The 26296-nt window shown below is 37.1% G+C and overlaps 1 protein-coding gene across 1 annotated transcript in view; it reads right to left on the minus strand.

Annotated features, from left to right (window-relative positions):
* Positions 1-2812: 2812 nt before the first annotated feature.
* tbc1d22a (TBC1 domain family, member 22a) overlaps positions 2813-26296 on the minus strand; it is a 212609-nt gene continuing 189125 nt past the window's right edge. Inside the window, exons 9-11 of the mRNA XM_039762143.1 lie at positions 25476-25582; positions 18525-18600; positions 2813-2982 (exon numbers count right to left, since the gene is read on the minus strand). Of these exons, the coding sequence (XP_039618077.1) occupies positions 2813-2982; positions 18525-18600; positions 25476-25582 (353 nt within the window). The remainder of the gene's footprint in view (positions 2983-18524; positions 18601-25475; positions 25583-26296) is intronic.

Genomic DNA, 26296 nt, shown 5'->3' on the forward strand with positions numbered 1-26296 from the left:
TGAAACTGTTTTCAAATTAAGAGGTGGTATAACAAAACATGTTTGTTTGTTATACCACGTCTTTATCTGAGAACACTGTCAGATCGGGGTTTGGTTGTGGAAACGGGAACGTGAGTGAGAGAATAAAATTAAAAAAAAAAAATGCTAACTTTGACAAGTACTATAAATTTACACCAGCTGTTACAGATGCAAATCAAATGTATGGTTTTATTGTATAACATTAACAATAAGAGCAGCTCACTACTCAAAATGGCAAATTTGGGAAACAGCTGGTATCGATCCCGCGACCTGTTGAATAGGAGTCAGGTGTAATAGGCACCATGTAAAGTGTCGTATCAACAGCCTACCGTAACCTGCCTTGTTTTCATTCAATAAAAGCACACTTGTTTTGTTATACTTGTACCTTTTGTGAATGTGTTTATTTCATATTTGTATTTCAGGCCTCACACATTATATTATCATGTCTATATTTTGTCAATAATTACTAAAACATGAAAAACATTTCTATTTTAACGATGTGTTTACAGAGATTGTTGTAGACACGGAACACACATGTAATGTATGTATTCCAAATGACTGTGTATTACTTACCCTATACAGCTCCAGGTACTCTTTGCGAATTGAACTGCAGCCTTTGGGATGGGATACCAGACTGCTTGCTCTTTGTGCTGATCGACACATTTACAACACAAAAGACACTGACAGAGAGATGCAAACGGATTTACTGTGGGCCAGGATTACGAGTTTTTTCGTAGACTTTGGTAATTCTCGTGTTAAACACAAGTAAAAAAAAACAAACATTGCCTATCATAAGATTAAACATTATCTGCAATAAGTCAATAAATTTTAAATTTTCCATAACAAATAAGCAATGCAAATGCACGCAATCCTTTACTTGGTAAGTTAACTAAAATATGGGTTTCCCCACTGTAGGAACAAACACTTTATGAAAATCCGTGTATACACAGAATGATTGAATGATTTTCAAAAGTGTGCTGTTTGGTGCTAATACCCGAAAATGTACTTACTCAATTCAAATACAGCTCTCTGATACTCGCAGAATCTGGTGGGGACTGGATGCAGGAGATGTGCAATCCCAGTCTCAGTTATTTCTATTTATATAGTAGGGTGGAGCTAGATGTGGGTTATATACAGTTACACTCTCAATTATTTTCACAGTTGAGGCAGCAGTGTTCAGATATTATTGTCAAAGCATTGTGCTGAACAGGGTGGGGCTAGATCTGCATAACAGTGAGGTGTACCTGTACGTTCATATGCTGTGTTGCTAACATGTCTTCTCAAATTATCCTGGGCATTCATTGCTCCAGACCAGATTATGAACTAGTTGGAAAAGCCCAAGAAAAAACTAAGGACCATTCCTTAGAATGTGATGCTAGAAGTGATTCAAGTCTTGGGAAAGAGCTTTATTAAATATTATTTAATGAAGGGAGCTTTATTAAATATTATTTAATGAAGGGCAATGCCTCAGGGTGTTTAAATGGATAAAAGGTTTATATTAATTGTGTCAATTTTCATTTAGTTTGGTGTTATTTGAAAAAAAAAATGGGTGACATATATTTGGCTAGGGAAAACCTAAAAATGTTTTCCATTTAAATTAACTGCCATTAATTGCCTTTCCCTGTTTAATAAGGGATTTTAGTGAACAGATTAACTCCATCTTAAAGCCTGTTCGTCTCTCTTATTAGAACTGTCTACCACTGATTTAAGATATTGTCATGAAAATGTCTGCTCATGCTAAATGCCATTGCTTCAAGTTTCAGGTATTTGAATTATACCTGAGTGACTGTAATATGACTCGCACGCAAAAAGATAAGAGAAGTTGTCAGACTTGGCTCCTTGAGTTAAGGTGAGCCAGAACTGAAAACAAAACTTACACCTCTCCTGAAAATGAACATCAGAGAGAGGTACTTGAGAGTCTGTCTATAACTTCTGATCAAATTCCAGAAGAGTAACCAAGTCACAGATGAGCCATGCACTCAGTAAAATGCAGACATACTTATTTATACATTAATATTCCAACATAACAGAGTGCTCTCTACTACTGAGCAAACAATAAAATCGGATTCTGTTCCTTGGCTACTTTAGCTCAACAGTTTTTATCAGTAGCTTTAGACAGTATGTATAATAAATAAATGCATTACATTTTAGTCCAGCTACAATTAACTAAAATCTTAATGGATGCTGATAACATTCTCCCACTTTTAAATTATGTTTTATATATGTCTTTAGCAGCTGATCTAACAATGAAATTGAAACTCCTGTATTTATATACAGGATTCACATATCAAAACATTTCATGCAAGTCACTGGTATTCTTCCTTTAAATAAAAACTGAATTACTGGTCCAAAATAAACCACTTAAACCTAGAAATACAGTACCCTTTTTAGCAGCAATCAAACTTAAAAGATAAATTATGTCAGTGTTTGTTGTTTAGTCTCATGATGCCTAATTAAATCATGTTATGTCTGATATATGAATAAAACCGTGTCAATGTTTCTGTCATAACAACAGATCAATAACACAGATGACTGGACAGCAGCTGATGAACTATATTGATCTATTTTATTCTACATAACATTTACTGTGCATACAATCAATTAAGGCTTATTGAAAAATATAATGAACCAAATAAAATATATTTTCTCAAGACCACACATTATTTTTCCTATCCGAATCAAACAATAACGAATATTGGATATGAGCTGTTGTTTACAATGTAAAACAATAAAGCAATTCAGGAATTACTGACTGTCATATCCAGTTTTCATCCTATTAAAATGAATTTTTTTTTCAGGAAAAACTATGCAATAGTAAATCAAACAAACTGCTTACCTGATATGTGTCCCACAGTCTAATGGTGCATCTTAAAGGAAGTTCCCTCATAAGGAGATTATTCATCCAGCGGAAAGCAAACTGTAGGTATTCTACTTCATAGTGATGTAAATGCTTATGCACTTGATCTAGAAGATAAAGAACCATTTTTAAGATTCAAAAGTTGTCATATTATATTTTTCTTAGTAACAACAGATATATATTAAAACCATCACTCCAATGAAATTTTAAAATAAAAAATAATCAGTTACTATTGATGATATATTTTATTTAGTCAGGTTTATTAATATTTAATTTTGAGATATACTCTTTGTTTCAGGAAATTGTGAAAAAAGCAACTTAATCAAGGTGTTTTCATTAACGGGTCAGGTGAACATGTCTGCTTAGAATATTTTACTTCAAGATTGAGTACCACGGTAGGTGTAGTACTTCAGCTCTTCCTAGGAATTGAACCACTGTCCAGAAGAAACAAAGCAATATTTAAAGTTTTGAACCCAACCTGAAATAAGTAACATAGAGCAATCATTTTTTCCCCACAAAGGCTAAAAAAAAAAAAAAAAAAAAGAAAGAGAGATGTGTTAGGGTTGCAAAGGACAGTGCAGCCATTATGGAGTTTCTCCACTTAGGGTACACTAATATTCCAAAAATACTGAAAAGGAAACCATGGCATACATTTACAGATGTACCACACGTTTAAATTTGAGTATGTTTTTAATTGGTAGTTATTAGGAGGCTAAATGCTAAAAAGTTAAGAGTAACTAGTCTTGCATTGCTCTATTTGGTTTAAAGCTTTCCTGTTTGTGATGCTCAATTGAGTAACCTTGTTCTATAACACTTGCTTCAAAAAATTCCTAGGCTGATGTCACTCAGCTATGTTTGATCTCCTTTCTAAGTTGCTTTGGATAAACGCATCTGCAATGTGAATATATAGAAATAAGGTACTTACTCCTTTGGAGACATGAAGGAGCCACAATCTCTACCTGAAAGCACCCTATAATATTATACATCAGAAGAAGAATAATGAATAATTGAAGATATAGTGTGAAACCAAGGCAGCATCAGCCTCACTTCACCTTTGTACTTTTTAATTTAGAAGAGTGTCAAATTAAGCTTAACTGGCATTATTTGAAACAGTGTTTCAAAACATACTAATACTTTATGCTAATGATGAACAGTCAGAGAAATGTGTTGAGATATGTTACATATGGCAAAAAGCAAAAAAAAAACAAAAAAAAAATAACATTCTGTATGAGACTAGAGTCTTGATTTTTTAATTCATAATTTGAAATGCAGAGAAGATAGTTTAGAACAAGAAACACCATTTTCTTATACAGAAGACCTTTGAGGCATTGCATTTGTTAAATTCAAGAAGCTGCATTACAGTGCATGATATCAAGCAGAATCACGATATAGAGGTAAAAAAACGGAAAAAGATATCACTGTTTGTATGATGAAAGGCACCAAAAACTGTGTGTCCACAAGAAATTAAATGTGCACATCTTCTATCTGGAAACAAAGCCAGAGAGCTTTTGAACAATATGTACTGAAAGAGCTCTTACAACCCAGATTCTTGTGCAAGGTGGAGTAAACAAACATTTAAATCTATTGATTTAATTTTTGTGCAAATAATGCTTCATTGAGCTTGTAAGAAACAGCATTTCTAGTATGAATTTTAATTTTAAAACATGATTATTACATTTGTTAAAACTAGAAATACCAGAGCCTACGAAAAAACTTGCAGATCTGGCTCACCTTAAATCTGTTCGCACCTCTCCGCCAGCATCTTTTGTTCTCTAAATGTGCTGATAAAGACAAGCAGCCGGCTATTCCATCACCGCACTGACTTAGAACGTGCACAAACTTCTTCCAGCTCATGCCTTGATTGATTATCTGGGAGTGAAGTGGAGTTTTAGAGTGGAAATAATAGATTGTTATTTGGAACACACGTAGACATAAACTATATCATGTATGAAGCGTGAAGTCCAAAGATCAAATAAACACTTTCACAAAAGATTCAAGAAAAGACAACAGCTTCCGTGGCGTAGCTCAAAATGTTTATTTTGGGAGACGTTAAGACTCAAACCCACAACCTTCTGAATTAGTCAGCAGCTCTAACCAGTATACTACCCGAGAAGTCAGGACAACAAGCAATACTAACCTGATTTCTTTTTCTTCGGTTACAGTCTTGGAAAAAAGCACATTTGTTCTGTTATACTTGTATCTTTTGTGAAAGTGTTTCTTAGATATTTGGAATTCAGGCTTCACACATTATACACTTCATGTCTACATTTTGTCAATTATTACTAAAACATGAAAAATGTTTCTGTTTTAACGATGTGTTTACTGTGCATAGATCGTTGTAGACACAGAACACACATGAAATGCAAGTGTTCCAAATGACGATATAGTATTTATAAAAGGTGTCATTTTGCTTGACTTTATATTTTCTACAACTCTAAGCAACTGACATGCAGGTAAACAGACTTGAGCTGAGAAAACGGTGCGGGGTGGGGGATGTGATAGCAGGCTGATTGCTGTTTGGTGCTTATTCGCACATTTAAAGGACAAAGGATGCTGACGGAGAGGCGAGAAGCGATTTAAGGTGGGATGGATTTTTGAGTTTTTTCATAGGCTATGGTAATTCTAGTGTTAAAGGAAACCGGTATGGTAGCTCTAGAAAGGCATCACCAATATATTGCTTTTCTGATAAGAAGTGGCCAGGGAACATTTTGGAAAATAGTAAATAAAAGGATATTATTATTATTTTTTTAATCAGCCAAATTTTGAAGGGTATGGTCACATTGCAAATCATATAAAACAGTTATTCATACAATACTTCACAGAGGTGAAACTGGCACCAGAGCACTCTAGTTAATGAGACTGTCTGATAGTTCCTTTATGGTCATTATTACTATCTGTCTCAGCTTGCAGATTTTTGCATTTTGGATATGGATTTTCAACATTTTCTGCATGCCAAAGATGCATGTCTTAATTTTAATTGGCAACTTTAAACTATTCCTGAACTATGCTTTGCAATGAACTAGTGTTCCTTCCTGGTTCGCTTCCCACTTTGCACCTTTTACTGACCTTTCTGTGATCTGGTAAAAGAAAAAACAAGGCCAGAAGATGTGCTCTTTAACCAGATGAAAGACCAAAAAAAAGTTTAGGTTTGCTATCTGAAGAGATGGGTAGGAGGGAAAAAGGAGTCAGGGGATTTCAGCAGCAAGTAATACTATTTTCTCTTTTAAACTGGGGCAATTATTTGAAGAGTAGGATAATGCTACTGCAGCTAAAATTACATATTTAGTGATACTTGGGTTAAAGATTTCAAAATATCCTTTGCTCAAGTCCCTAGCAACAACAAATAATTCCTAACTACGTACATGTTCATATTCCATGACATTGCTGTATAGATTGTTGTTTGTGCAGCGCATGCTCCCAACCTCTCTCTCTGGCTTGTGGAGGAATTTAAACAGTGACCAGAAAAACCACCAGAAAACTCCCATGAAAGACAGAATGGACATTTGACCACTAAAACATATTCCAGATCAATGCACACTATGCATTTCTTTCTCTTTTACCCAACAGCACAATCTAGTTTGTACAAAAGACAGAACTGACATCTGACTTTATTGTAGCATCTGGTGTCTAAGTGGTTAGTCATGCTCCCAATTCCGAAAAACAAAAGCAAAACACAAACAGAAGTTTCTTTAATCTCTTTATAAAGCCAGTCTTGCAAGTAACTTGTCTAGTTTATTATCTAGTGACTACACATTAACTGGAAAAATGCTACGTAGAGGGGCTCAGATGCCATGGTGTTTTTGCTTTTCACTTCCTCTCTGTCTACATTTCCTAACTCTCTATGTCTGGTAATTCCCAGTTCAGTCATGACAGTTGTACTGGATTTATATGATGACAGCGGTTCCATATTTAACAAGCTAAAAGTTCTATCCTGAATACTTCCCCAAGGTTTGAAAGGGTTTGTCGATCATGACTAGTAATAAAAACAGGCAACAAATAACAAAAATAACAAATTATACGCAACTAGCCATGTGCGCCCAACTACATTGCGCTGTGAAGGGCTCCCTGTTTAAACACGGCTGCCAGTTGTGAACTGGGCCCTTCGTCGCACAGCATTATTATTTTTTATAAGGGAAACAAAATTCCAAAAGAAAACCCTTGGACATTGATTCGATAGGAACGTCCTACTTGGAATCACTGTTGAATAGTAATTATGTGGTGGTGTAGGAGCATTTCTGCTTCTGTCCGTTCACAGTCCGTCTCGTTTTCATGACGCTGTCGTTTCCTCTCACGATCTCTTCTCAACCTTTCTCCAATCTCGCAGGTTACTTTGTGGCAATCCAAAGAGTAAGGCAATATACATGGAGCAATGGTTGTAAAAGGGGGACACATAGGTATCCAGGCTCTTTAAAGCATAAATAGAGATCACTTCACTGACATGTGAGCAAGCCACGGTACAACTGTGAGACGCGCAGCACTCGCCGGCTACAACGCAACAGTAATAATTTCCGGAACGTGCTGTTACGTTGTCATTCATTTTACCCACTGTCTTTCTTTCATTCATATGTTATGTAGGCACGTACCTTTTATCTTCGGCAATCTCATTCTCTAAACAGGCCTCAGGAGCTAACCAGCGTAACACTGTTCACCACCCCTTTCGTTATTCCGGCACATTGTTGACATCTGTGAGTAACAACAACATACTAAACTGGAAGGAGGTCTACGCATGCGTGGAATTCACGGACAAAGAAAGATCAAGATCTAAATGAAGATCTCTTTAGTTAATTTAAAGCACAACAATTTGTTTAGTTTGAATGTCTGTGTTTTGAGGTGTGACTGGAGTACTACAGTCTTCAGTAGTATAAGCCTGGAGGAGATTCTTAATGCAATGCCTATGTTTTAGCTGTCTCTCGACTGCCATTTAGTGCTTCTTCTTCTAATTTATTCGCAGACAAACAAAGATGAAGATCCAAATGAAGATTATATATAGAGATATACAATATATACATAAACACACACATACACACACAGGAAGAAGTCTGGAAGGAGAAACACTAGGCATGTTCTCTAGTCTCATGAGTCAAAAAACGAACAGATAAATGAGAATATAAAGTGCAGAATGAACAAAACAATAAACTAACTGCATTTTTGGATCTACAGTAGTTAGCAAGTCTTGTACCATGTTCATGCAGTGATGTTACTTGTCCACACAACCACGAGAGGACCACATTAAGCACAACTTCAACTCCCATTTCGTTTTTTCTCTTATCCTCCAAATTCTGGCCCGTCTTCCTCATATCAATTGAACATTTCTCCCAATCTTTTCCCGACTGTTTAGATTGTGTTCAGTAAGGATGTGACATAGTCTTTATTATGTTCTGGGTAAAGCAATATTTAAAAAACAGAAAGATACTAAGATAAAATCTACATTAAGTTGTGCATCCTACAACAGAGGATACAAAGGAAGTTGTAGGCAGCAATAAAATTCAATCACTATTCAATGTCACCAAGGCCTGTGTTATTCAATAAGCTTTAAACCCATATACAAAATGATTATGCAATTCTTTCATATATATATTTTATTTTTTATTTTATTAATGGCTATTACTGCTTGAAATGACCAATTTTTAATGTATTCTATCATTTGACTGCATTATCCCATTTTTTAGTAGATATTCTTTCAATGTCTTAATGCTAGACTTCTATAGCTTATCCTTAATTATGTTTATGTGCTAATTGGTTATTACAGAAGCCTTCATCATTGCATTAACACCAATGAAACATGTTAGCCTGTCCAATAAAGGATGAGAGTAACAGTATAACTAACAAAAGAACAGTTGTCTAAGTTATTCACTGACTGGCTCTCAACAGACATGCTGGCCCACAATACTCTTTGTCAGTGTGTTGTGGTGTGCAAAATTTGCTAATTTATGTCTATATTTTGATTATATTTTGCTCAAGACAAAATAAACTTAAATACAATACACTTGCATGGGCAGCTTAACATCAAAAAATTCTGTTTTCCTGAACTGTAACAGTATCAATCACAGTAATATCTGCTTGAACCGACCAGCAATTCAGGAGATACCTCAAGCTGCATTGATGATTTTATCACCTGTGAAGAGATGGGCACCAGGACTAAACTAGTTTACAGCTTTGGAAAGGAAGACATGCCAAAGTTTCAAGCTGAACCCAATTACTTTACAACCTGCAAACAGAACGAGATGCCATGGGACTTGAAATGGTCAAAGCAGTTTGCAGCTTGAGACAGGCGATTCTTAAAACATCAAAAAATGTATAACTTGGGAAAACAGATGTACTCAAAAAGATTAAACAGTCTGAGCAAATTCATCCATCAAATTGACAGACAGCCAATCGGGTGTATCTAACAATCACATGTTGCGAAAGCCACGCAAAGAGTATAATAATAAATATGCCTTGTCCGAAGAGAAACATCAGAAGGCGGCGAGGAAACAGCAACAACAGAAGGGTGACGCCAGAAGAGGGAGCCAGCAACGCGTGGTCGTTTTCATCTGATTGTCCAAGCCTAAGCATCTCACGAACATCTTCAACATTCATCTTTGACACATTTACTTTTTTGTAAGCTTTTCCTGAAGACTATGTCCAGACTTTAATATCAATCTTATTTTCAATTATTCCTTGTTCTATTTGGTATTATTATCCATGTAATAAATAACTTTCTATATGTTATCTTCATATTTAAAGTGACTGAGGCAATAAAGTAATTTTTATTAAAAGCACCTGGAGCAATTGGAAGATTGCCATACGCTCTGATCTGCAAGGTTTATTAAGGCAGAAGGTGAGAGCTCCATCTAATGGTAGGAAATAGTACGTAAAGTAAGGCATTCTTGGTTGATAAATAGCCTATACCCAAGGATGTTCAGCCATTGTATGTTAAATATATTCGATCTAATAATATTTAGGTCTGAGATATATTTTAAACATTGTATGTTGTTCATGCCGATAAGTAAGAATGTCTCCTGATGTACTAAGAGACAAGTTGTGTATGTGCTATTCATAAGGCACTTGTGTGGTTTGAAGTGCTAGAGATTAACCAGTTGTGTGTGCATCATTCATAGGGAACTATTGTGGGTAGTGTTTGTGTGTATGTGTATATTTATGTGCGTGTGTGCTAATCATAAGATGTGACAGTAGACTAACCTAGTAATGAACCTAAAGGGTACACTTATCCTTGAAGAAAATAGGTAAATATCACGATAACACACAGTGTATGCTAGAAATGAAAATGAGGGCACACAAGTTTAACTCTTAAACTGCCAAAACTTGGGGGTTAATGCCCCCTTGGACGGCAAATACTTTTTTGCTGTACTTTTTAAGCAAAGATCACCACAATTACTGCAACACTGATCATTTTACACACTGCCAATGAACTATAAAAACTATTAAGGAAAACTAGTGGAACAATATGTACAAGGTGCAACTGACACCACTGATGAAATTTAGTAAATCACCGAGCCAACTGCGCTTGAACTGACTGCACGCAAGCACACAGAGGCCAACGCTGATGCATGCAGGCCAGTCTAGTGCAGCGGCTGAATCCCAGGGACAGTGATGCTGCATTGCTGCAGGGGGAGGCAGTGGTCATGACCTGGCTGCTCAACAAATGTACAGCACTGACTGATCAGCTCCAGCGTGCTGGCAAATTACACTGGGGAAACGACTATAGCCAGTTGCTGATGTTCAATTAATGTACATTGCCGATTATACTCGGCTCCTGTGTGCTGGCAAATTGCACTGGGAAATGACTAGAGCCAGTTGCGGCATTCAATGAATGCATGTCGCCAAATATACTTGGCTCTGGCGTGCTGGCAAATTGCACTGGGAACCAACTTTAGCCAGTTGCAGCGTTCAAGGAATGTACATTGCCGAATAAACTCAGCTCCGGAGTGCTGGCAAATTGCATTGGGGACCGACTATAGCTGGTTCTGGTGGTTTAAGGGTTAATATACATATAGTGGATGCGATTGTGCAAGATTTAGTTCAAATTGGAAAACTATTGGAATGAAAACAGTCTATGTAACCATGAACACTAGATATCTGTGGTGGAAATTGCCGACTTAAATTTCTGCAGGATTACTTATAACTCAAGAGGGCTGTCACTTAGTGACTGATAAGACCATGAAATACAAAGAATGTAAGCTTTACTCATTAAAACCAATAAATATTTTTTTTATTTACAGAAACCAAACAAATACAAGTCAGAACCAATTTTATTGGATGTTGACATGCACTGACACCAGGCATGTTGTGCAAATAAAGAAATGTATTAATTTAATTAATTTAAGCAGTGTTTTAAAATAGTGGCCAACACAACAAAGCACCACCGCTACCAATAGCCTCAACTCAAACCATGATCAAATAATGAATTCCATATCAATTTACAATTAAAATAACTTGGCAAATGTTGATGTGCTTACATGTTTTTTTCTTGTATCAAATGCAGATATCAAGATGCTAAATAATAAATCCAGGTTACTACCACTGATGAGGCATTATTTTGATCACAAAGGACATTTCAAAAGAAAATTATTAGGTAGTTAGGAAAGTGTCTGTGGAAAATAGCATGCTGTAGAGTAAGGTGAAATATTCCTAAAGAAAGCAACTATATAGTGAATGTATGCAAATTCTACTATTTACATCACAAGCTAACAAACTTAATTATTTTTAAAAAATATATAAACGGCATTGTAAATAAAGGGGAACATGTTTTACCTTTTGTATTTTTGAGGAGGAAACAGTTTTTGTCCTATTCCCTTCTGATTTAATGTGTAAAATAAATCTTACTCTTAAAAGAACAAACCTTCAAATGTAAAAAACAGTTGATGTAAAAGACACGTGTCTTGATTCGAAAATATACACATGGCAGACCTATACAAGACAAGCAGTGGTAAAACAACAAGATCATTGTATTGTGCAATATGTAGTATTACTTTAATAATCTATCTATATCTATAATATATTTTTTTTAAATAAACATCTGATGAAGTTAACAGAAGTAATTTCTTTTACTTTTTTACATTTTAGTCTTCATTATTATTAGACCAACAAACTTATTTGAAACATTTAACATTAATATTGACAGATGTATTATTTCTTTGTTTTTACCAACTGGGCTAGCAGTCCTACAGTCATCCAGTAAAGCTCATGCCTAGAATTGACTGAGCCAGAGGTCACCAATGCTTCTTCCTAAATCTTGTCTAGGTATCTGAAAGCCTAGATATCTACAAAAAAAAATTAAAATATGGATCTTGGTTCTGTAAGGGCACTAAGGATATAGACTGCAATCTTCAACCATACTGAATTAAAGATAATTAGCTGATACTGTACATTTAAAGTGTTTTAACAAGAAAAAACCTCATGACAGAATGGAAAATCTGGGGCAAGTGATAATCTGAAGCTATCATTATTGTATTTATTACAGAAAAGGTGGTTCCTCAGGGCAAGAATGAAGACAACAAAAAGTTAAAGAGCTATTTGTTCTTTTGCTACACATTCCTCCTGCTGCGCTTAACACCACCCTCAAAAGCTTTAAATCTGAGAAAGAAGCTTACTAGATGCATTCAACTTATGCCTTGCCAACAGCTGGAAGAGTTTAACAATGCAAATTAAATATGTTAACTTTCAATGCTTTATTTGTCCTAAAAAAGGAGACACAGATATAAGACCTAAAATAACTTACAAAATGCTATAGAAATTATTTGGCTAATAAAACAAATACATCATATTATATTTGCATTAAGAAAAAAATAGTATCAGAGAATTGTTTTGATAAACAATCATAGCCTATATTAATTTGCCTAAAAAACTTCTGTTGTGGCTTTTTGGAAAATGTGAAATGCAAAACAAATACAAACTTATCACTTTCAAAAAGGCAATGGCTCCTTTTTTCAGAAACATGCCTGCTACATTTCAGAGGTATGTTTATGAAAATAAAACTGAGTTTGTAAGAGCCATTTGCAAGTTATTTAAGTTATATAAATGTTTGCCTAATTATTAGTGCATAGTCTATTGGGAGGTTCTTACAACCCACATAAGTTGAATTGAAGTGGTATATTCTAACTATTTCTAGCCTCTCTGACTATACATTATACTCAGTTAGTGACCTGCCTTGCCAAACTTGCCAAACTTTTGCCTCGGTTCACAACCACACACTCGGTATACGAACAAAGCCAGTTTCCCTTCCGGTTTGTGCGTGCCGATGATTTCCGCACGTGTTGCATTGTTCTCAGTCAGATGTGCCTGCCTGCTACTGAGAGAGAGAGAGAGAGAGAGAGAGAGAGAGAAATAGAGCTAGCCACTTGCCTGCTGGGGAGGGGGGGATTGCTGCACTGCTTGCCTGCCTGCCTTTCTGCTACTGACAGGGTGGGACGGGAGCCGCGTGCCTGCCTGCCTGGCTGGTTCATTTAAGCAGAGCCGCTCCCTGTTGATTGTTCTCAGTCAGACGTGCGTGCTTTACTTGTGCTCTCTTTGTGCTCTACAGTATTTTGTGTGCTTTTGCAGTTAACTATGGCTTCTAAGCAAGTGAAGAGTGATGAGAAGAAAGGTTTTGAAGAAAATTGAAATCGAAGTAAAGAAAGAAATTACAAGAGGTGGAAAAACTGTTTACCAGTTTACTCATTTACCAATTTGAGAACCCTAGTGCTTTCAAGCAGCATAATTTAAACAAAGCCAGACTGCCAGTAATGTGGAGGGCAAACACGAAGGGTTGGGTCACAAGGACTTTGTTTTTGGAATGGCTGCATGAGGCTTTCGCTCCCACCAGCTAAACAGCTAAAAGCACCAGAAACCCCTGAAGGAAAACACTTAATGCCAGAACTCGACTCATGCAAGGTTAGTTTTCTTGGTGGTTTTTGTATTACGGATTTTTCAAAAGTCAAAAGTTAATTTTTCAGTTCGTACCGTGAATTGTTGCAATGTTACTTTTCTCTTTTTTCAAATGTTCCTTTTTTTCCCGCTGTGCTTAAAACTCATTTTAAAAAAATTGTTTATAGCGATCAGGCTGTAAGGCTAAAATAGCATGATCTTGTTACTTTTTTGGTTGCTTGTGGTTGGTTTTTAAATACACTTCGGATTTGTTTTAATGTTCCTTTTTTTTCCCGCTGTGCTTAAAACTCATTTTAAAAAAAGTGCTGCACGTGCTGCGGACTCGGTGTGCTACAGAGAGATTAGAAAGCGCAAGCGACCATGTGCTGCTGACAGGGATGGGAGGGGAGGGAGGTTGATAGATGTGTGTGTGTGTGTGCTACAGAGAGAGAGAGCGCGAGCGAGCCTGCTCGTGTAGCTGAGCTGGGAGCCTGGGTGTTTTGTGTCAGTGTTATTCAATGTTTTTATATTAGTTTACTATTACACTGTGCATTCTATGGTGTAATTAACTATACAGTAATTGTGCTTAATCTTTTCATATATTTACATATTTACATACAGTTCATACGGCTTGGAACGGATTAATTGTATTTACATACAATCCTATGGGGGAAACTGCTTCGGTTCACGACCAACTAGGTTTACGACCAAAGTTCTGGAACGAATTATGGTCGTGAATCGAGGTTCCACTGTATAAGGCATTAAGGGCACATGGTTTTAAACTGAAAGACATAGTACTTAAGTAAATGTGCAGCGCTGTACGTTTATGTTTAAGAAGAAGCAAAGCATCTTTAAGTATAGAAACAACTAAAGTTTGACAAGAAAAGCTAAGTTTAGAGAAAATAACTTTTTTCAAATTTTTTGCCTTTCATTCTACGTGTGTAACAACCGTTCTTCTTTATTCTTGTGTGGATTATTTGCTTTCAATTTTCACTAAATATTTTAAAACATGTTCTCCCTGTGTCTGCGTGGGTTTCCTCCGGGCACTCCGGTTTCCTCCCACAGTCCAAAGCCATGCAGGTTAGGTGGATTGGCGATTCTAAATTGGCCCTACTGTGTGCTTGGTGTGTGGGTGCATTTGTGTGTGTCCTGCAGTGGGTTGGCACCCTGCCCGGGATTGGTTCCTGCCTTGTGCCCTGTATTGGCTGGAATTGGCTCTAGCAGACGCCCGTGACCCAGTGTTCGGATTCAGTGGGTTGGAAAATGGATGGATGGATGAATTTCTTTCGCCACTTGTTTTACCCGTGCTTGATCCCGCCTTACATACTGCCAGCTACAAAGTTAAAAAATGTTCTGTGGCATCACATTTAACTTGGGAAATTTTCATATTTGAGATATGAATTGCACCTTAAAGTAATCTATATATGTTAGACCTCAAAACCCTTCTATGTAAAGTATGCCTCTTTTGATCTCTTAAATGTGTTTGAGACATGTTAGACATAATACTCACACAGTAGATCATCAAGCTAACTTATTTTAAATTGTTGAAGACTAGGAATTGTTAATGTTCAAAAGTATATTAAAAAATTGTTGTGCTTTTTGAAATAAATTATACCTCTTCAAGTCGAGAGTCATGTAAGAAAGACAAATATAAATAAAATGTATTAACTGTGAAAACAAGAAGGCTTAAACCAGAAAGTTATAAGATGCAATCTAGGCCCAATATTCTTGCTTTACAGGAGCTGAGATTACCCAACAAGAGTTGATGTTTTTGACTGGATATGTATCTATGTGTATATACTGTATATATTATATATATATTTGTGTATGCGGGTGACTGCTACAAAACTTCCCAATTTATTAAACGTTTGAGTAATACGTAGTTCCATCATCCACACTCTATTTTCTAGTTTGTTTTTCAAGCGAACGCGATTCTTCGAAGAAATACAGCTGTGCCCCTGTTTGTGCGTGTTCCTTTATGTTTTCTTGTTAAAGGCATGCAAGTTAGCTAGTTGCATGGGACAGGCAGAAATGTTGAGTTGAGTAGTATCAGATACCCACCCCAAATATATACAAAAAACTAAAATACACAAGCTTAACTGCAAAATTAAGGACACAACAATAACCCGGGTGACTTTTACGAATCTGGACAAAAACTTTTATACAAGTTTTGCCTGCATACTATAGACAGGACACAAAAATATATTTATAATGACCTCATCAAATATAAAACCCATTTCAAGTACAAGGATAAATTAAGAACAATAAGTGTTCCCCTTCAAGTAACAATAGACGAAATAACAAAATTGTCAGATGCAAGATGCAAGTCTGTGGAGGACTTTGTGGCCATGTGTCTGGAGTCAGACATATCGCTCGAAAAAATGATGAGGATGCGTCCTTTCTTTATTAAGCACTGCAAATTGGGAGTCTTGCTGCCAGAAAATGGTAGGAATTACAGACAACTACTGGCTACAACAAAAAGATTTACTTATATAGCACATTGTCACAGGAGGCTGGGGGACTGACTTGGCCAGGACGCCTGGAAGGACCGGGAGGTGGCTTATAAATCCCCCCGGCCACGAGGGGGAAACTGCCCTGGATCTTAAGGGGACCACAGGAGAGGAGCAAGGAGGCTCAGGATGCAGAGCCCGGGAAACGTTCACTTCCGCCACACCCAGGAAGATGGAGGAAGATCCTTCCAGGGACGCCTGGAGTGCTTCTGGGTGCAAGAGCAGCACTTCCGCCAGGAAGTGCTGCCAGAAGGATGTCATCAGGCACCTGGAGCACATCCTGGTGGAAGTAAAAGGGGCCGCCTCCCTACAATTAGGGAGCTAGAGTCGGGAGTGGGAGCAGGACGAAGCTCCTGTGAAGAGAGGAAAGGTGGCCCACGGACTGAGAAAGAAAGGCCTGTATTAGGGGTGTTTAGTGCTGGGAAGCATTGTGTGCTGTGTGGGACTGTGTTAAAGAGAAATAAATGTGTGCCTTTTTATAAAGATGTGGCCTCAGTCTGATGGTGTCTGGGCGTATCTCACAACATTTTCATACAGAAAGTGTAGATCAAAGTGCTTTTACAAAAAGAAAAAGTTACAATTACAAAATAAAACGCATACATACACACACAGTACAAATAAGTAAAAGAAACTGAAGAATCTGTAAGCATATCTTAAATTACTAGTAATTACATTATGCACTATGCTGGAAGGGACAGGCTGCAGCTTTCCTGTGACCCTGCCTTGGATAACCATGTTAAGAAAATGGATGGAACAATGAATAGTTTAAATTAGTATTAATATTTATTTTATAGAATAAGACTATTATTTTTTCTTTTATTCCTTGGGTGATGTAGTAATAATAACAATATTCCAATTTCATTTTCATATGAGATAATTTACATCAATCAGCATTTTAGGAAAACAACCCATTTACGGGTACCAGAGCTGGAAAATCAGCTTCATTGTAGCCCCAAAATTGTACATATTGACCACAATGCATTTTAGAATGAATGATGCTATCATTCGGGATTTATTAAATAAAGTATTATTGTAAAAATGCATTGTCTATTTTGCAACATTTTTATAACTATTACATAAATTAGGTTAATAATAATTTGTAAATTGCTATATATTTGTACTGGTCAGCAGTACATAATTAAATACATTTTGCTTATATCTTCAACTTTCTGTCAAAGGAAAACATATAATTTACACTTAAGGAATATTTACTTTATTTATGATAATTCTAACATATTTATTTCCTGATTAGCCAAAAAAATCCTACCGGTCCCAGGTTTTATTATCTGCAGAGCAGAGCCACCATCTAATATTTCAATGCTACCGGTTAATTTGACTGACTACAAAGTGAGTGAATAATTATTACTAGATATAAAAGCATTAATGCTTTACATTAGATATATTATATTAACATACACACTTCTGATGTTCAGCATGAATTATAACAATACACTCATATTCATATAATAACAAAACCTTATTTCAAAGTATAGAATCTGGGGGGAAAATATATATTGAATCAAAATTCAAACATTTTTCTCTTAATACACAATTGTTTACATATATATGTTTAAAACACATAGCATTGCTTAGTTAATAATGTACTCAGTAATTAAAGAAAATATCAGGAGAAAGTAACTAGAATAAGCCAGCATTATCTAATGGAAAAGTAAATAATGCTGGACCAGTGACTGCCAGAATTTAATGGAGGTATTATTCAGGTAGAAGTATGTAAAAAAAAAAATCTCTTTTTTAAAACTGAAGAAGATTTAATCTGAAATTTCTTAATTTTACTACTCTAGCTACAAAATGAAAGTTGTTATAATACATGAAATTAATTTAAAAACAAAATACATCATTTAAATGAATACAAAAGCTGCAGAACATTCAGCAGTACAATCACTCTAAACAATCCTTGTTGCTTCCCTCAGAATTAAAACAATCACTGAGTTTAATTCGAACTGAATGCTGGCTGCCTTTTGTTTGCAGCCATTACTCTGCAGCAAAGAAATTGCCATTGAATTTTGATTATATTGCCTTAATAAAAAGTAATGAAACTGGCTCATGCTCTAGTAGCTTTCCCTTAAACGATACACAACAGTGAACTTGCAAAGGCCACAATGCAGAAGAGTTGATTGAGGATGACACATCATCTAAGAAAGGCCACACTAGACTGTCATGGTGGATGGCTGCGCTGATATTGGCTAGATTAGTTGGAAAGGTTTTTGTTAAAGACTCTCGACACAGAGTTCTTCAGCTCTACTTAGGACTGAAAATTGACATTTAAGACTTACCATCGATCCGACTAACAAGTTCTTCCAAAGCTTTGACTTTCCTTTGAATTCCAGGCTGAGCAAAGGTATAGTTGTCCTTAGAAAGGTAAACAGACATAAAATATTACTAAATTTTAATATAGTCAAGACACAATTTATAACTATATGAAAAAGTTTACATTTTCTTAAAAACAATTTTAAAAGGATAAAAATATTGATGGACATTAGTTATATAAATTATGCAAACTTACTTTAATGTTTCCAGTCAGTGCATTACTTCAAATAAATATTATTCTTGCTCTTTACTACCCTCACAATTATTTGACAAAGAGATTATTTATATTCTGTACCTTTCCTACTCTTCACAAAATCAGAAAGAAATCTGACCCATACTATGTGAGGGCATTAACATGTTTTGCTATTAAATTATTATTTTTATCAAGGATGTTATGGGACAGCAATTCAGCTAGATTTGAACTGCATATGTAAATCCCCATGGGACAGTTTTTACTAAGGAACAAACTTCTATAAGGCACTCTGCTCTTTTCAAAAAGCAATATGTATCCAAATACCAGCAATACTGTTTCATCTAAGCCTGGCATTACATAGAACTGAAATATTGCTTTATATAATACTATTTCATACTATCCTATATATATGAAGGCCAATTGGACATATGCCTTAAGAAATATTAACAATAAATCAATATTACAAAGATGCAAGCAAGAGAGAAATGCTGTAAAACTTATTCATCCATCATCTGAATCAACTCCCAATACTGTATTGCTTAGAGACCTGGCACCACTGGATACAAGACAAAGATCAATGCTGATAATGCATCTATCCAGTATTAGGCACGTATGATAGCAATACATGGGTTCTATAGAATGCATGTGACATACACTGTGTAGTGTGTACAGTCCCCACGTGCCTGTATGTTCTCCCAACAATGTCTGGCCATGCACCTGATGAGACGGCAGATGGTGTCCTGGGTGATCTCCTCTCAGATTTTGATCAGGGTTTCAGTGAGCTCTTGGGCATAAGATCCCAGACATTATCAATTGGATTCAGGTCTGGAGAAGGTACGGGCCAGTCAATGGCATCAATGCCTTCCTCCATCAGGAACTGCCTACATGCTCTGGCCACATGAAACCAGACATTATCCTGCACCAGAGGGAACCCAGGGCCCACTGCATCAGTGTACAGTCTGACAATGGCTCCAGTCTGGGTACCATTGCTTAGCACGTGGGGGTCTGTACAACCCTCTAAGAATATGCCTCCCCAGACCTCACTGACCCATTGCCAAACCGGTCATGCTGGATGATGTTGCAGGCTGCATAACATTCACCACATCATCTCCAGACTCTTTCACGTTCATCACATGGGCTCAGTGTGAACTTACTCTCATCTGTGAAGAGAACAGGGTAGCTCTGCCATTGGCGCCTATCGTGGGACTCTCTGGTTAAAGCCAATCGAATTGCATGGTGATAGGCTGTGAGCACAGGTCCCACTACAGGACATTAGGCCCTTATGCCACCCTCGTGGAGTCTGTTTCTGATGGTTTGGTCAGAAATATGCACACCAGTAGCCAGTTGGAGGTCATTTTGTACAGCTCTGGTAGTGATCCTCCTGTTCCTCCTTGCACAAAGAAGCAGATACTAGATTTGCTGCTGGGCTGATGCCCTTCTATGGCACTGTCTAGTTCTCCTTGTGCAATGGCCCATCTCCTGGTATCTACTCCATGTTCTTGGGACTGTGCCGGGAGAAATAGTAAACCTTCTTTGACGACACATATGGATGTGCCATCCTGGAGAAGCCTGGACTACCAGAATTGGATGCATGTACCGAGTAATGACCAAGCTAACACATATTTATCTTACTGAAGTAAAAATACCTGCATTATTATTATTTCAGCACCACTGGGTTTAAGGCAAGAAACACAAGTACTAGCTCCTTTGCAGGGAACAATCACATAGCCAAGCATAAAAATAATTTGCTGAGTGCAGTTTGGTAACAGAAACCTACAAATCAAGCATCAATTTGACTAAATTATATTAATAAAGCATTAAAAACTATTACAAGCATCCCTGCTTATTTTCTGATTCATGATGATGATGTTTAACTCTTTTTTGCTCAGTTTAATGACAGTGTGTTCTGACAAGAAGAAATGACTTACCCATGTAAACATGGCAAAACCAGGTTCCTGTCTTAATTGGGTTATTCACCTTAATCTGATTATCTGTGTGCACTAATTGGTTGATAAATGGCATTAAGTAAAGTTTATTTAGCCACCATATGTCTAGGGTATTATCTGGGAGCAAGAGGAGTCAGCCTTAGGTGTTTAGGCTACACGTGGGAACAACTGTTAGGTGCTAAAGCTATTAATTCCCCAGTGAAGTTCTGTAGAGTGAAAGGCTATGCACATATTACTCATAATTAGTGTTTACATGAGCAAGTGTCTGTGTGAATGTCCTTCTGTGTTTGTAAACGTTAGGGTGCAAGAGTAGGCCAACTCAAAACAAACTGGGTGACTTTCAATAACACCACAATAATACAGCATACCCCCCAAAAAGATGGTAATGTTGTGAGAAATACATAAATAAGTAGTAAACTTGCCTCAGTGATTTAAAATGTTTCTAGCAAACTTAACTTAGTCATCCAAATTTTCCATGATATGCTCAATGCAACTTTGTGTGTAGAAAAATACTTTTTCTTGTTTTCTTTGTGCTTGCTGCTGCTAGCCTGTTTCTGGTTTGCATGAATAGGCCCTTACATGCAGTGTTCTGGGCATATCTTTGCTCACGTGCGTACAGGTGTAAGTTCTTTCTTGAGACTTGAAAGACAGAGCCCTTTGAGGTGATACAGTAGTTTATTTTTTGTGATGCAATTTAAAGCATGTGTGAACTTTTACATCTCACTATTTTGGAGTAGTTCTCGCCACTGTTGTGACCACTCTAATTACTTATGTACAATTAGGTCTTAGACTTTTCCCACTAAACAATAAATTGGAAATTTATTTATATTCATTTGCATTTCTCTTCTTAGTACTGAGTGTGGTATAGCGGGTCCGCGGCTTCCGAAAAAAGTCAGGTTTTTTTAAATTCATATAGTCGTGTCGTTCTCCGTGGGTGCGATTGCACAACCGCGGGGAGTTAATGGGGTGATTGGAGCGAGTCGCACCTGCACATGAGGGTGCGATCGTTCTTGTTTGCCTCATTGGCTTTCTGTGGTGTGTAATCAAGACGCTGTGCCCACGGAGGCAGAGAGGAGGATAGGTGTATATACATATAAATGAATGTAGACCAGAGTGGGGGGGATGGGGGGAAAAAAAATGGTGTTAGGAGAAAAAGATAAGAGAAATCGGAGAGGAAGTGATGAAGAGAGAAAAGCTGATGCAGTAAAAGGTCGGAAAACAGCAGTCGGGGGTGACAATCCGGCCACCTGGAAGGTGGAAACGCCGTGAGCTGGGGTCCCGCGAAGGAGCGTTCTTCTGTTGCGCTCTAGGGGCTAGCTCGCCCCACTGAATGTACGAGTGAGTGGGGTGAGCAGGAGAGGTGTCATCCCGCTGGATCTGAGGAGCGACTACGGGTACGCGAAAGATCACGGCAGGAGAGCCGACCTCGTCGGTCTGGCAGTGACGTCTGTTTGGCGACCAAGACGTAGGTTGACAAAAGGAGCTTGTGACTGTTGGGTCTCCGCGGCCGCGAGTAATGGTGAGCCAGGGAGAAAGAGACGGAGGTGGGCTGGAGAGTAAACGGAGTGAAAGAGACTGCGTTTTAATTGCTGCCTATATTAACCTTGCATTTTAAAGGATTTATTTGTTGGTTTTAACCCCACTGGACACTTGATTTTATGGAATTATTTATTGAACTTTGATTTTGCACTTTGTTTTTGATTGTTTAAATAAAGCACTTTATGGAATATCCCCTGGCCTTGAGAGATTTGTCCCTATGTGTCAGCTCATCTTGGTGACATTATCGACGGTGTTGGGTTCAAGGGCTCCTGAACAGCAATAGGAGCATGGAGTCGAACCCGCATCATCACACTGAGTATCTGATGATGTTGAAATATCTTTTGATATTGTCATTTGGAGGTCGTTTCCCATGACAAAATACGTATGTTTTTAGATTTTCATTTTGTGTGCGTTTCTTTTTATGGGATTATTCAACTGATATTTTAATCATCCTGGTGCTGTTAGTCTAATACAATGTGAAATGCCATCATTTTCCATGGCTCCTTCCTGCGGCTCACCATCATTTCTGTTTCTGTTCCATGAATTTCTGCTCCATCCCCAGTCTGCACATTCATGCCACAAACTCCACCTCTAGATGCTCAACTGGGGATCTGAGGCATCATCATCTATATTTATTTTCCCAAAATCCATGAGATTAGCAGATACAAGCCAGGACTCATTCGGAGATCGCTGGTGGCCATATACTACTAGTCCCCCCCAATTCTCACTCTATCAAACACCCAGACTCTTTTGTCAGGCTTTTTAGGATGGCTACACTCCTTCTGACATCATCTCTCAGCAAGGTAGGTGTGACCCCACAAGAATAAATACACACCTGAAAATAATTATTCATTTTTGTTTTATTGGGAAACAAACCCTGGGCAGGGCGCCAGCCCACCGCAGGTCACACACACTAGGGACAATTTAGGATTGCCAATGCACCTATCCTGCATGTCCTTGGACTGTGGGAGGAAACGGAGCACCCAGAGAAAACCCAAACAGACACGGGGAGAACAAGCAAAGTCCATGCAGGGAGGACCCGGGAAGTGAACCCAGGGATTGGCTCCAGGAGATCCCCTGACCCTGTAGTTAGGATGTAGCAGGTTGGATAATGGATAGATGGATGGATGTTTATTTTACATTTTTATCTTTACGATAGTGATGTTATCAATGGTGCAGGTGAAATACATTATTTTCATGGGTGTTACCATTTTATGGTTTTGGTTTTCATGGGTGTAACCATTTTACATTTATGTTCATCATGATGCTATGAATGTGTTTGCTAAACACATAAGGCAGGTGCCAGACCTGATACATTACAGTTGCAATGTTACCTAACATAGGAGCGTAGTTAAAGTAGTGTATGAAAAGTGCAGACAGTAGTGAAGGAAAGATCTATTGATAGACTTAGTTCTTGAGCAAAGATATTTTAAAAACATTAGTGGCTATGAATACAGTTTTCACAAGCGACTACAATTGGGGAAATTCTTTGAACTTAGATGAACATTCTTAGAATTTTTACTGTTAACATACTTGAGTACATGTAATGACTTGTTTGCTTAAACTACTACATATCTCTGGCACTCACTTTACTAGGGAAATAAGAGAAAAAAATATAGGTTGCTGCAGGTTATACAGACTGCAATTAGAGAGAGAGAGAGAGCTGCCAATTGTATTTTTTCATATTATTCTAAACTTATGATGCACTCTTCATTTGAATCTCCATTTCATTAAACAAATTGCACTATACAATATATATTCCTTCACAACCCAATGTGTCTGTGTATACTATGTGTAATTTTCAAATAAAATAAAGAAAATGAATGAGAGGGTTATTGCTTGGTGTAGAGGTTATGGTAATCGTTACAATGAAAATAAACGTAATGATCATTTAGAGGAGGCAGGAAAAGCTTTTGAAAAGAGGCCAGAGAATAAACCAGGTGTTTTTCTTCTACCAAGTACAATATGACACAGTAGCTACAGACAGAACAATAATTCAATATGCTTTGTTTTCTTCATAAACAAATACTTTCTATGTTTCAGTAAAGATCCTATGATCTTAACTTTCTCAGCTGTTTGCTTTAAAGGAACATATTATATTAATTTTAGATACACACAATCAAAATTCTACAGTGGATGCAAGATATTGATAACGGAGTATTAAATAATATTTCATGGGGTGGCACGGTGGTGGCGCTGCTGCCTCGCAGTAAGGAGACCTGGGTTCACTTCCCGGGTCCTCCCTGTGTAGAGTTTGCATGTTCTCTCTGTGTCTACGTGGGTTTCCTCCGGATGCTCTGGTTTCCTACCACAGTCCAAAGACATGCAGGTTAGGTGCATTGGTGAACCTAAATTGTCCCTAGTGTGTGATTGGTGTGTGTGCCCTGCGATGGGCTGGTGCCCTGCCAGGGGTTAGTTTCCTGCCTTGCGCCCTGTGTTGGCTGGGATTGACTCCAGCAGACCCCCGTGACCCTGTAGTTAGGATATAGTGAGTTGGATAATAGATGGATGGATAAATAATATTTCCTTGGTAATTACAAATACAAAATAAAATAGTATAAAATTGAGAAGCCTTTCCCTTAAGTGAAACAAGCACAGTTTCAAATAAGAAATAAAATATATCTGAAGAGCACTGGGAGTTTGTTCCTCTAAGTAAAATGACGTTCATTAGAAAAATTATTATGCACCACAGTTAATCCTTTTGGTTGAATCTGGCAAGCAAGGCAGTTGCTGAAATGGCTTCTTTTTCCTTGTGCTTGTGACCCAGCGATGGCAACCTGTGACCAAATTTTGGTTGAGTAAATGTAATGTCTAAAAATATATGGTACAAAAACCTAGACAACAAAGCATATTATACTATGCAACTTTAAAGGATTATTTACAGATAGACATTCATCCAGGTATTTTGACCCAATACAGGAAATAACAATATAAATTTCTGCTTGGACAGATTTTAATCAATTAAAACAGTGAGAAAAACAGTGCATCACTTGTACCAAATCAAATAAACACACACTTCTATGTCTCATGATAAAGAAACCCACAAGTCACTTTGAAAAAATGTGTGCATATTTATTATAGATTTTAGTTTAAATCACCAAGAAGTGGAAGAATTTTGCTAAGGGAGAAAGAACTCTATTTCTGCACATCCTTTCTTTTCTTGAAGTCCCAGAAGTGTCTGAAAGCCATGAAATTAATCAGTTATCCCCAACGGCTGAAGACAGGAGGAATCAATTTACCTGAATGCCATCAAGCAACTTGCTCATGCACCAGAAACTGTCAGCTTCAATGTTCCGCAGAGCTTCTTCAGGCAGACTGGAAACATCAAAATTTTCCACTTCATCCTCTGTTAAAAACAAACATAAAAACAGCAGACTCATCACTGAGATGTGCAAGATGACTTAAAATACGGATTAAATATTTTTGTTTAATAAATTAACATATTAGTTACAACAGATTTTACATTTTTATGTGCTTTATATGTTTATTTTCCTAGTGAAACAAACATTAACTTGGTAACAAATTCTTGTTTCAGTGAAAACATTTAGTTTCTTCAATGTATTCAACTCTAAAACAGTTATTTTTTGGATTTTATTTTTTTTTTAAGTTGAAAGATAAGTGGTTGATGTGGTTTCTCCAAATATTTTTTTTATTTCACATTAATGTGAGGTTTTAATCTGAACATTACTTAGGGCTTAGAAAACATCAAATTTTAAACCTGTTATATCATTACAGAACTCTATATGATCAACAAGAGTCATGTGGGTGAATTAAGTAAAGATAGTAAATTTCAGCACTTTAAGCAATGATTAAAACATGGTATAATCATAAAACACATTTGCCTTAAATAGCAAAGCACCTTGAAGTCCACTTTCATCATTGCCATAAGCTAGACAATTAGGGAATTGCCTTTTACTGGAAATAGCTCATCAGCAAGCATGTATGCCAACAAGCCTACATATAACATCAAAGATAAACCATCATTAATGGGGGAGAAAGACATGAGGTAATGTCATCTTTTCTTATTTATTGGACAGAAAGTTTCACTTTCACTAATCTG

The sequence above is a fragment of the Polypterus senegalus genome, chromosome 8 (genome assembly GCF_016835505.1).
Source record: "Polypterus senegalus isolate Bchr_013 chromosome 8, ASM1683550v1, whole genome shotgun sequence".
Taxonomy (NCBI): domain Eukaryota; kingdom Metazoa; phylum Chordata; class Cladistia; order Polypteriformes; family Polypteridae; genus Polypterus; species Polypterus senegalus.